Genomic DNA, 12,640 nt, shown 5'->3' with positions numbered 1-12,640 from the left:
ATTGGGGGATGTGAGCCTCCCACTGGCAGCAGAGTATGCCCTGTCAATTGTCAAAAACCGACAGTGTGCTTTGACAATTCTAGCACCTTGTCAGTGTGCCTTGAGATGAAAAATTTTGAAAATTGGTGTTCTAACACATCCTCTTGTTTATTGGCATCAGTTTCTTAATGGTCCATTCAGGCTTTCCTACCATTCCTATTTCAGCTATGCATCTGTGCACACTCACCTTGGAGGAAGCAACACTGGACATAGTGAGACATAGTGAGCAATGATTTTCAACCTTTTTTGTCTCATGACACACTGACTAAAATTGTCAAGGCACACCATCAGTCTTTTGACAATTCACAAGGTACACCATGCTGCTGGTGGGAGGCTCACATCTTCCAATGGCCCTATTAATAAATGACCCTCCCCTAAACTCCCATGGCACACCATGGCTGCTTTAGAGAAACACACACCCACTGCTCAAATGCTTTGCTTTACCTTCAATCAATAGATATAAATAGCATCAACGGAGATAAAAGTTACAATTCTATATACTTTCCTGGGAGTAAGTTCCATTGAATACAATAGGACTTACTTCTGAGTAAATGTGCATAGGATTGCGCTGAAAAAGCATTTTTCATAGGTTTACTCCCATTTATGTTAACGAGGGGAGCATTAATGTGTAATTTGTGCCATTATTTTTCTTCCACAAATTGAAGATGTGGGACAAATTCCACCTTTGAAATGTGCTGAGAACCCTTGTTCTTGCTGGTGCCCTCAGCCTCTCTTGCTCACAGCAGCCAGGCACCACAGACCCAGCCTATGCATGTCTACTCAGAAGTAAGTCCCATTATAATGGGACTATAGAAGTATAGGAGAGCCTCTTTAGTACAACTCGGGCAAACAGCTTTCCTACAACGCTAAGGAGAGAGATGCCGCGAACAAAGATGCCGAGAACAAAGGTGACAGGGGTGACTGCAACAACTACCGCGGCATCTCTCTCCTTAGCGTTGTAGGAAAGCTGTTTGCCCGAGTTGTACTAAAGAGGCTCCAGGTACTTGCAGAGAGCGTCTATCCAGAATCGCAGTGTGGATTCCGAGCCAACAGGTCCACCACTGATATGGTATTCTCCCTTAGACAACTGCAGGAGAAATGCAGGGAACAACGACAGCCACTCTTTATAGCCTTCATAGATCTCACAAAGGCTTTCGACCTGGTCAGCAGAGACGGCCTCTTCAAGATTCTCCCCAAGATTGGATGTCCACCCAGGCTCCTCAGCATCATCAGATCTTTCCACAAGGACATGAAGGGCACTGTTGTCTTCGATGGCTCCACATCAGACCCTTTTGACATCCGAAGCGGAGTGAAGCAGGGCTGTGTTCTTGCACCAACCTTGTTTGGGATTTTCTTCGCTGTCCTGCTGAAGCAGGCCTTTGGAACTGCAACAGAAGGCATCTATCTCCGGACCAGATCAGACGGAAAGCTCTTCAACCTCTCCAGACTGAGAGCAAAATCCAAAGTCCAGCTGAAATGTCTGCGTGACTTCCTCTTTGCCGACGATGCAGCTGTCACTACCCACTCTGCCAAAGATCTCCAGCAGCTCATGGATCGTTTTAGCAAGGCCTGCCAAGATTTTGGACTGACAATCAGCCTGAAGAAAACACAGGTCATGGTTCAGGATGTGGACTCACCTCCCTGCATTACAATCTCTGAGCATGAACTGGAGGTTATCCATGACTTTGTGTACCTTGGCTCAACGATCTCCGACACTCTTTCTCTCGATACCGAGCTAAACAAGCGCATCGGTAAAGCAGCTACCACGTTTTCCAGACTCACAAAGAGAGTCTGGTCCAACAAGAAGCTGACGGAACATACCAAGATCCAGGTCTACAGAGCTTGCGTCCTGAGTACACTTCTGTACTGCAGCGAGTCATGGACTCTTCACTCACAACAGGAGAGGAAACTGAGCGCTTTCCACATGCGCTGCCTCCGACGCATCCTTGGCATCACCTGGCAGGACAAAGTTCCAAACAACACAGTCCTGGAACGTGCTGGAATCCCTAGCATGTATTCACTGCTGAAACAGAGACGCCTGCGTTGGCTTGGTCATGTCGTGAGAATGGATGATGGCCGGATCCCAAAGGATCTCCTCTATGGAGAACTCGTGCAAGGAAAGCGCCCTACAGGTAGACCACAGCTGCGATACAAGGACATCTGCAAGAGGGATCTGAAGGCCTTAGGGATGGACCTCAACAAGTGGGAAACCCTGGCCTCTGAGCGGCCCGCTTGGAGGCAGGCTGTGCAGCATGGCCTTTCCCAGTTTGAAGAGACACTTTGCCAACAGTCTGAGGCTAAGAGGCAAAGAAGGAAGGCCCATAGCCAGGGAGACAGACCAGGGACAGACTGCACTTGCTCCCGGTGTGGAAGGGATTGTCACTCCCCGATTGGCCTTTTCAGCCACACTAGACGCTGTGCCAGAACCACCTTTCAGAGCGCGATACCATAGTCTTTCGAGACTGAAGGTTGCCAATACAAATAGAAGTATAGTCCCATTATAGTCCCATTATAGTCCATTATAGTCACACTCCCAGGAAAGTGTGGATAGGACGAGCCTAAGAGCCCAAGCCTGTGCATGTCAACTCAGAAGTAAGTCCCATTATAGTCAATGGGGCTTACTCCCAGGAAAGTGTGGATAGGACTGGAGCTTAAGAGCCCAAGCCTGTGCATGTCTACTCAGAAGTAATCCCATTAGAGTCAATGGGCTTACTCCCAGGAAAGTGTGGATAGGATTGGGCTGAAAGTCATTTCTGCCCAGTGTTGCATGTACCCAACAGGGACCAAATGTGTAGAACTGCGGGCGGGGCAGAAATGGGTTAAAAGCTTGACAGAACTGCACCCACTCAAAACTCCGCAGCTGCGCACTGAACCGTGCGGAGTTCCGCTTCGCCTGCCCTTATGGGGCGTGGCCAAGCCACGTTTCCTTTTCCGCCACTCTTCACAGAAGAACAAGCCTCCCTACCAATCGACGTTCGGGGGAGGCGGGACGTAAGGCATGCCTCTGCCAATGGTGGTGCAAGAAGGGAGGAGGAGCAAGATGGCGGCCCTGGCTGGGGTCTGTTGCTTTAGGACTCTGAAGGCGTATGGGCAGAGCAGGTAGTGGCGGCTCGTTTCTCTGCTTGACGCGGCGCTCGGTTGCGGCCCCCTCTCCCTCAGCGGCCCCCTGAGGCGAGAGCCTGTTCCTCAGCCGCCTCTCTCCCTCCTCAGCCCCGCCAAGGGCGGTGCACCTGCCCCCGGCCTCGTGGGGGGTCTGTGGCGTGGCCTCTTCAGAGTCTCCACGTCTCTGGTCGGCACCTAAGAGAAGAATCAGGCTGGGAGATGGAGGATGACCTCTGTTGTCCCATTGTCAACAAATGGCTTTCCAAGCCTCCCTGCTTGAGCCCCAGCCTAGGCGTGTCTACTCAGAAGTAATCCTATTAGAGTCAATGGGGCTTACTTCCAGGGAAGCGTGGGTAGGACTGGAGCCTAAGAGGCCAATCCTCTGCATGTCTACTCAGAAGTAAATGCCATTAGAGTCAGTGGGGCTTACTCCCAGGAAAGTGGATAGGATTTCCTGGGAGTAATCCTATCCACTCCAAAAGACTGAGAGGCTTTTGAAGCTAAGAAACATATTCCAGTGTGTTTTATGTTCCTGTACTCCATCTGGCTCTGTGGCTAATAGGGGAACAAAAGGTTAAAAAAAAGTGGGGGGCTGCTTGCTTTATTCCTCCTGTTCCCCTAACCTTTGTGGTAGGTCACCTTTGCCCTGAAAGGGGACATGATTGAGACATACAAAGGGGGGTGGATAACATGTTTAGAAGGATGCTGTTTTTCCTTTTGCACAACACCAGAACCAGAGGACATCCACTAAAACTGAGTGTTGGAAGAGTTAGGACAGAGGAGAGAAAATATTTCTTTACTCACCATGTTATTAGTCTGTGGAACTCCTTGCCACAGGATGGGATGATGGCATCTGACCTGGATGCCTTGCAAAGGGGACTGGACAAGTTTCTGAAGGAAAAGTCCATCACAGGTTTCAAGCCATGATGGGTATGGGTAATCTCCTGGTTTTAGAGGTAGGCTACCTCAGAATGCCAGATGTGAGGGAGGCACCAAGATGCAGATTGTCTTGTGTGCTTCCTGAGGCATCTGGGGGGCCACTGTGAGATACAGAAAGCTGGACTAGGTGGGCTTTAGGTCTGATCCAACAGGGCTCCTCTTCTTATGGTATTACTACAGGTTGGACATCCCTTATCCAGAATTCTGAAATACAGAATATTCCAAAATACGGAACTTTTTTGAGTGCCAATGTGACTTTTTTTTTGGTCTAAGGACATAAAATCACAAGCTGTGTTTCATGCACAAAATTATTTAAAATATTGTATAAAACTACCTTCAGGCTACATGTGTATGAAACATAAATGAATTTTGGGCCCCATCTCCAAGATCTCTCATTATGTATATGTAAGTATTTGGAAATATGGAAAAATCCAATATCCAAAACACTTCTGGACCTAAGCATTTTGGATAAGGGATGCCCAACCTGTAATGGGAAAATGAGTTTTAAGATGACCAGTGATTCTCCAACACCATATGGCCTGAGCAATCTGTGTTAATTCAATTGCAGTTTGTTTCCTCCTTCACAGAGCAATGGTTTGAAGCTAATATTTTGAAGATTTTAGAGATAAAATGACAGTGGAAAATACAATGCTATGAGGCATGTCACCTTCATTGGTGAGAACAGTCCTTCAGTCTCTAGGGGGTTGGCCATGTTAATCTGTTGCAGCAAAAATATTGTCTCAATCTGTTTCCATGTTTGAAAAAAGGAAAAGAAAAATTAAAAAGGTGAAATCAGTGGCAGTTTTGCTAATGTATAAATGCTTGTTCTTTAGTGATATGGAAGAAGTGCAGGTCCTAAGCCAGTGGCTGAAGCAGTCACACAGAGTCTATATATTGACCTTACGTGTACTGTGCTGTAATAATGTTGCATCGCTACTCTGCTCACTGAGAGAAGGAGTCATGAAACAAAACAGAAAATGGTCTAGGGAAGAACAAAGGGGTTGTTAAGAAAAATTGAAAGGCTGAAGATGAAAATAAGTCCTCCTTCTTGTATTGCATAATTAGGCTCACAATCAGAAGATACTCACGATCAGAAGATTGTGTTGAGGCCAGGAACTTAGCAGGGTTCAGGAAAGGTTCAAGCATATGGATAATGACAGCAGTACAGTGGGAAAAATAACTACAGATGATGGTTTGGTTTGTGATGTACCTAAGGCTGCCCAGTGCCAGGGAGCAGATGAAAGTAACTACTACTCATTTCAGTCAAATGGTTTACAATTTCCCCTCTAACATGAATAGGCATCTGCTTCTCAATTTCACTGAAGCAATTAAGATTGTGATAAAGTTATTATAGGTGACAGCTTCTCCCTTCTGATCAGATGATCACAAACACTGTCACAATAAGTCTTCTGTAGCTATAGAAAGAAGACAGTTATGTGTTCCCCTGAGTTTACTTAAGTGGCAAAGTATATTCATGAATAAATAGCTAGAAAAAGAGTAGAATGAAGAAAGGAGCATTCAGAAAACATACTGAGGGCAGAGTGAATGTGTCTAGAAAGAAATGCATTCCTTAGTCTATGCTGAGCCTTTGGAGAATGTGATTACAAACCTAGTAGTAAGGGCACAGACCTAACTTGAACATCATCTCATAAATGAGTGGGATTAAGAAAGTGACCCAGATCTACTCCCCAGGTTGTTTTGGTTTCTTCCTCCTCCTGATATTCAGCAGTTACAGATGTTCAGGATTTTACAGCATAAGTAAAATCCCTTATTCTCCCTTGCATAGACTAAAAAGATGTAGAGTACAAAGGATTTTATGTGGTATCCTTTGTGATTTGTGCTCTGAAAGCTCTTTGTATCTAAAAGATACAAAGCATACAAGCATGTCCTTTCCTCTGCTCAGTGAGCTGAGGCACTTAGGAAAGGTGATGTGATGTGATTGCTTTCCTTCCCTAGTGTGCAGTAAGAAGATAAAGAACCGTTCAATCTGATCCAAACTGCCTGTGTCCTCCAAGGAAGAGCTTATTGCTTTTATGTGCTGGAAAAAGTGTGGTAGATGCTTTCCTTAGTTCCACAGCCTTGGTTCCAACTTATAGTTGCACAAACATATGAAACTGCCTTGTTTTGAGACAGAGTATTGGTCTAACTAGATAAGTATTTTCTACACTGACTGGTGACATGTTCTTCAGGCATCTTTCCCAGCCCTATCTGGAGTTGCCAGGGGTAAAAGCTAGGACTTCCTTCATGCAAAGAAGGTGTTCTGCCACTTTGCTGTGGCCCATACTCATTATTTTATGTTCAGCAAGTTATACTTTTAATTCTTCATCTTTCCCCTACAGCAGTTCTCTTGCTGTCTGGCATCTGGTGAGAGTCCTACCACATGTCTCACAGAACAGGGCCCATGTGCCAAGGATAAGAGTGCAGCCGGTAGCATCCTCTACCCACGGAGAGACCCAGAGTGCTTCTGATGAGGGACAGATCCACCTCAGTGCGAGCTGTGTGAAGGTATTGCTCTTTGCCAGGCCTTTGTGCCATATGTAATGTCTTAATGCCTCCTGGATTGCAAAGTTGTCTGGTGCTTAATCCATTTTTGCCCGGCCCACAGGTGTACACATTTGGTCCCTGTTGTGTATATGTAACGTTGGGCAGAAATGGCTTAATGCAGTGTTATTCAAACTGTGAGGCGTGGCGTAGGGAGGTGCCAGGAACTCAAAGGGGAGGCGCGGGATGTCCTCTTGCAGCGATACAGTCACACCCGTGGGCAGAATATGAGCCCGTCTTCTGTGCTTTTTTTTAAAGCAGAAGAAACAGGAGTTGCTCAGCTGCTCCCTCCGAGAGTGTCTGTGAGAGTGGCTGCTGCTGCCCCTCCCTCTTCTCCCTCCACTCCAAGGCTGCCGCCTTCTGTGTTTGCTGCATGTTGTTTCCAAAGCTCTTTGACTCCAACCCCCTCCTGGCAAGTAACGAGCATGCTCATTTTGCAGTCCTTGCCCTTGCTGACTGTCAGAAAAAACCCTCCTTGATCCTTGTCTGGTTGGTTCCTAGTTCCCAGCCTGGGATCACTTCTCATCAAAGTGAAATCTCTCTTTTCAACCCCCTCCCTCTTCAACTCCCCCCTTTCAATCTTCAAACCTTCCTGCGTTCCTCCCCCTCCCTAAATAAAACACTTCCCAGGGGTCTTAAAGTTGTTTCCATGCAGTTGGCAAAGGGGGGGGGGAGAGAGAAGCACACACTTTACTTCACCAAGAGCAGAAAAAGGGAGCAGTTTTTAAAGTGATTTATTAATCTTGTTTGACTGAAGAGGAGAGGCTGTATTTTTAAAGTGATGAATCTTGCTATTTGAAAGGAATACTTATCAGCCATTGATTAAATGATTGCCAGCCCAGTCCTATCCATGCTTTCCTGGGAGTAAGCCCCATTGACTCTAATGGGACTTACTTCTGAGTAGACATGCATAAGATTGAACTGTGCATCTCCTAGTATAGGAGACAAATCAGCTTCCTAACCAAACCTTTATCAGCTCTGAAATATTTTCATGGTCTATTTTTGTTGTCCCCACCAGCTGCTGGAAAAATTTAATTAAATTAATAAAGGGTTCAATTCTATCCAAGTAGAATGGGAGAAATGACTAGTTGAATTGGGGTCCACAGGGGTGTGTGTGTGTGTGTGTGTGTAATGTTGGTCAGACTGGTTGTTCACAAAGTTCATTTGATAAAACAATTCTATTGGTATGCTTACAAAGTTTAAAAAATGAGTCTTCCTGGACTAAACAAATCTACCTACTCCAGCATCCTGTTTCCAACAGTGATCAGCAGCTGATCCTTTGTAAAGCATGTATATTGCTGTGTATTAATAATATATTTTAAGATCTGCATTTAATTAATGATATGATTAATATAATTAATATTAATATAGTTAATATTTCTGGCCACTTCCTGTTTAATGATGTCACTTCCAGCCATCAGGAACATGATGGGAAGTCATGGCCAACAGCCCGGGGGTCAAGGGAGCCACTGCCTGGAAAAGTTTGAGTACCACTGGCTTAATGTGTTCATGCAACTTGCTTGTTTGTGTGAATCTATAAAATATGTGTATAGATAAATCTGTAATCTGTGCTTTAAGTCTCTATAACCTGCCCACATTAGCATGGCATGGCTTGATGCTTACTGGGTACAAAAAATTGGCAGTGCTATAATATACTGGGATCTAGGTTTGTGGCTGAGTATCCAATTCGAGCTGACACACAGAGGTAGGGTTTGCTTTCAGTCTGTTTTGGAAATGGGTTATGGCAGTGGTTCTCAAACTGGGGCGTCATGATGCCCCAGCCTGAGGGCCCTGGAGTCTTTCCCCTTAAGGAGTGGGAGCAGGGGGAAGGCAGTGATGTGATCCCCAGGATTGCGTTGTTAAGGGGGCTGCAGGGACTGGCATTTACTTACCAGTCCCTGCAGCAGCCTCCTGGGGGTGCGGCGAGCCCTGCACGACCTTCTGCAGGGCTCCCCAGCCTTCAAAAAGTAAAAGTGGAAAGATTGTGCTCCACTTCCAGTTTTGCTGAGGTGGGGCACGATCATTCTGCTTCCACTTTCTGACACTTGGGGAGCCCTGCGGAGGATTGTGCAGGGTTCCCTGCACCCACGGGAGGCTGCTGCAGGGACTGGTAAGTAAATGCCAGTCCCTGCAGCCCCCTTAGCGACATGATCCTGGGAATTGCGTTGCTGCCTTCCCCCTGCCTCCACTGCCTTCCCCGCTCCCACACAGGCACTTACTGCAGTCCTCAAACTCCCTGAGAGTTTGAGAACCACAGGGTTATGGAAGTTAGTCTTAAGGTTTGTGGTAACAGCGCTTTTTTAAAAATAAGATCAAGATGTTCCTTTTAGTAGGAGTGGAAGAATGTGCTGCCAGGCCAGTGTGATTTGCCTTTCTGTTCTGTACTCTTCTGTTGCTTTTTGTCTGCTGCTGCTCACTATCGCTTTACAGGCCCTTTCTAGTTTGAGATAAAATTTCAAGTGACTGTTACATAATAATAATAATAATAATAATAATAATAATAATAAATAACAACAGTATTTATATACCGCTTTTCAACAAAAAGTTCACAAAGCGGTTTACAGAGAAAAATCAAATAACATATTTGCCTATGAATCGTGCCCAAGTTTTAGCTCATTGCTTTTCTGTTTTAATAGAGGCTTTTGGAGATTGCAGAAGGGTCTGAATTCCTGAGGCTGCAGGTGGAAGGAGGTGGCTGTTCTGGTTTCCAGTACAAATTTTCCTTGGATACAGTTGTCAATTCTGATGACAGGTGGGGGCCTAGATGACTTGCTGTTTGGGAGTGGAAGCTGTGTGTATCTAAGAGAAAACAAATGAATTCAATTGTATAGAGAATTTTTTTGTATTGTTTTCTGCTATTGGTCTTGTGTATCTCATCTCCAAGTCCCATGGCAAAATCCTTCACTGGATCATTTTATTTACTTCTACAAATGGGATCTGAATTTTTCCTTTAGAGATTGCAGACAGTTAGTAAACATAAGCATCCTACAAAATAATAATAAACTCAACAAGATAAAATAAAATCCATTAAAAATAGGAACATGGGCCAGATAATAGCTTGTTAAATGAGGAAGCTTTACACACATTAATGAGTACTAGCAAACTCATAAACACACAAAGTTCACAGATCCAACTATGACAGGCCTCTCTTAGATGGACAAGAGTTGTAGGGACTAGCATCAAGTAAGCCCTGCTCCTAGCAGTTCTGATCTCAGCTAGGTAGACTGTGGAGCAGGCCCTCACCTGCTAATCTTAAAGGGCAAGAGAGCTTATGAGGGAGCCAGCCCCATTCTCTAGGTGAGTGATTTTCAAACTTTTTCAGTTCATGGCATGCTGAGAAGTCACTAAAATTGTTAAGGCACACCATCAGTTGTTCTCCCCCCCCCCTTTTTTTTAATTGACAAGGCACACTGCCCTGCTGGCTGGGGGCTCACATGTCCAAATGGCCTGACTAATATATGCCCTTCCCCAATCTTCCACAGCACACCTGCAAACCATTTGCAGCACATCCTGAAGATTTGTTGGTGTGTGGCTTGGATGCAGGGACAGATATGTATCTGTTGTCTTTCAAAGCTTTTTTACAAGTGCCCTTATTGGCTTGCGCTCTCTCTTTCTCTCTCTCTTTAGGGTTTTTGAACAAGATGGTGCTCGTGTGGTTGTAGACTTGGACAGCCTAAACTTTGTGAAAGGAGCAATGGTGGACTTCAACCAGGAGCTAATTCGCAGCTCATTTCAGGTGGTGAATAATCCACAGGCTGAGCAAGGTTGTTCATGTGGATCATCCTTCTCAGTCAAGCTCTGATCAAACTTTTCCTTGTAGCTTCTGGTGGAATCCTGAGTCGCAGAGCCCTTTTTGGTTGCTGGTTCCCTGGTTGCCTTCAGCTTTCTACAGCAGCTGGTGTAGGCTGTTGCAGAATGCAAGCAAATTTCCTGAAATCATGGTTATGTTCATCTGAACTGGACCTCAGACAGGAACAAATCTCTCCAGGACTTGATACACCGTGGATGTTTCCCCTATTGTTCTTTCTACATCCATGTCCTTTCTAATAAGACTCTTACTGACATCTTACATTGTGTTTGAAACAATCTGTCACATTGGGAGATATCTGCACATACATAATTTTAGTTTTTAAAAAAGTGCATTTCTGTTACATATAACTTTTCATGAATGTTAGTAGCCCCTTTTATATGTTCCTTTATAGCCTAATGAATGCAGTGAAGGAGTGTTTGGAAGCCACTAGTTCTGTTTCTGACCACTACATTTTCATATGTACCATTTGCGTGGAGCTTATGGTCATACATATGTAGCATTACCTGGGACCCTGGAAAACATGTTCTGGTGTATGTGCACAAGATTTGAACAAATTGTATCTTTGTATAAAACTTTGGGGTCAGTGGAACCATATATGTATGCAGAGGGCTCAGATGTGATCTTTGTATAATAGAGACCCAAATGCGTCATGTAAAATTCTCAGATGGTTGCCGCCTTCTGCTGTTTTTCTGTTTCTGGTTTGGTCTCTGCATTCCCCCATCAGTTTGAATCTTCAGCAGGAGATCTTCCCCCTGTTTGTGCTCCATCAACCTATGCAGAAGAGTGTTGCCAGTAAGCAAGACAAAGTTCTACTTTGTGTATGGTCAACAGAAAGGAGAAGAAGAAAAAGAGAGTTTGTAGAGTTTTTGGGGGAATTTGGCCTGCTAGAAGAAGTGTCAAATACACATTCTCTAAAGTGGTTTTCTTGGCATTTGGCAGTGGGAATATTTTTACAATGCAAGTTGAAGAGGTGGTATCATTACTTAAGGTTTTCATTCTAGTTTTGTCACTCCTAGTTATTTACCTCTTGGTTTCTGTTGCAAAAAGATTAAAAGAAAAAAAATCAAACAGAAGTTCAACTGTTGTAAGGAAGGGAAGACTTCCATGATTACAATGCTAAGTAATGTCTCAGCTCTAATCTTCCTGCAAAATCAACTGGGATTTGAAGGCTGCATTTTTAGAATAGAACTGGGCTTTAACGAGGAGCATTGCATGCCAAGAAATTCTGTGTGCAGTTAGCAGTCTTTTGGAAGGCTTATTCAGAAGAGTGTGCCTATGTATTCCTCATACCCATCAACCTCAACTGATATATGGCTCTTTTGTGCTGTACTGCTCAACTGGGTTCTCATCCCAGCAGGAACCTCTGCTGCTCTTAGGGTAGAGTTTTTTTCCTTACTGTTGGCTTTAATTTCCCATAATTAACAAACTAATGGTCAGTGATGAGTTTGCATATGGGAGTATACTATATAGATGAATCACCAGCTTTGTATTTGGAATAACTGAAATGCAGGGAAACTAAGTAGCTTGCCAGATATTTTCCCAAGAAATAACAAGCATAGAAAAAAGTTATTGTGAACTCTGTCTCTTGTCCTCCCCTTCATGTTGCCTTTGGTGAAACCCTTAAGAGTAATTCTACCCACTGCATTTTACAATAGGAATTCCTGAGTTCCTGGTTGTGCACTACAGCACCAAACCAGAAAAATGAAAAGTTGTCATGTGTTTTACATGTGCCTTTATGCAAGCTTGCAGATTCAAAAGCTAGTTATCACTTCTCTAAATAATTGGATATGTCCTCTTGCAGATACTACCATTAGTGGGGTAGTGGATCCCTATTGCACAGGCAAACACACATTTTGCTTCCTTAAACGTTACACCAATTCCTGGGTATATTTGGGGTGCTGATTCCAAAAATGGAATCCGTTTTACCCTATCACATCTAGTTTTGGAGATATAGTATAGCCTCATTAGTGAATGGTTCAAGCAGCTTCCTCGTGAGGAAGTCTACACCATGGCTTCCTTATGAGGAAGCTGCTTGAACCATTCACTAATGAGGCTATACTATATCTCCAAAACTAGATGTGACAGAGCAAAACAGATGTCATTTTTTGAATCAGCACCCCAAATACATATCAAGCCACCATAAAGTTTGGGGAAAACGTTTCTAACCCTCAATTTTGTAGGCCTGTGTTGTCAGTAGAGACTCCAGCT

At 44.4% G+C, this 12,640-nt stretch overlaps 1 protein-coding gene across 2 annotated transcripts; it reads left to right on the top strand.

The window, feature by feature from the left end:
- Nucleotides 1-3,063: 3,063 nt before the first annotated feature.
- On the top strand, nucleotides 3,064-11,108 carry ISCA2 (iron-sulfur cluster assembly 2). Of its 2 annotated transcripts, none has more exons than XM_066612066.1 (4): nucleotides 3,064-3,138; nucleotides 6,420-6,585; nucleotides 9,258-9,373; nucleotides 10,249-11,108. In XM_066612066.1, the coding sequence occupies exons 1-4, from the start codon at nucleotides 3,080-3,082 to the stop codon at nucleotides 10,421-10,423; spliced, it is 516 nt and encodes a 171-aa protein (XP_066468163.1). In that variant the 5' UTR covers nucleotides 3,064-3,079; the 3' UTR covers nucleotides 10,424-11,108. The 2 variants fall into 2 exon arrangements, with proteins under 2 accessions (XP_066468163.1, XP_066468164.1); XM_066612067.1 differs by having other exon boundaries at nucleotides 3,072-3,138; nucleotides 6,423-6,585.
- The last annotated feature ends 1,532 nt before the right edge of the window (nucleotides 11,109-12,640 follow it).

Source organism: Tiliqua scincoides, chromosome 1, assembly GCF_035046505.1.
Source record: "Tiliqua scincoides isolate rTilSci1 chromosome 1, rTilSci1.hap2, whole genome shotgun sequence".
NCBI classification, from domain to species: Eukaryota; Metazoa; Chordata; class Lepidosauria; order Squamata; family Scincidae; genus Tiliqua; species Tiliqua scincoides.
This window is presented reverse-complemented; position numbering and strand designations above follow the sequence as displayed.

Excerpts from the sequence above, each read along its gene's own strand:
- ISCA2 (XM_066612066.1), top strand. The coding sequence starts at position 3,080 with ATGGCGGCCCTGGCTGGGGTCTGTTGCTTTAGGACTCTGAAGGCGTAT. Across the intron at positions 3,139-6,419 it reads AAGGCGTATGGGCAGAGCAG|CAGTTCTCTTGCTGTCTGGC; the intron begins GTAGTGGCGGCT and ends TTTCCCCTACAG. Across the intron at positions 6,586-9,257 it reads TCAGTGCGAGCTGTGTGAAG|AGGCTTTTGGAGATTGCAGA; the intron begins GTATTGCTCTTT and ends CTGTTTTAATAG.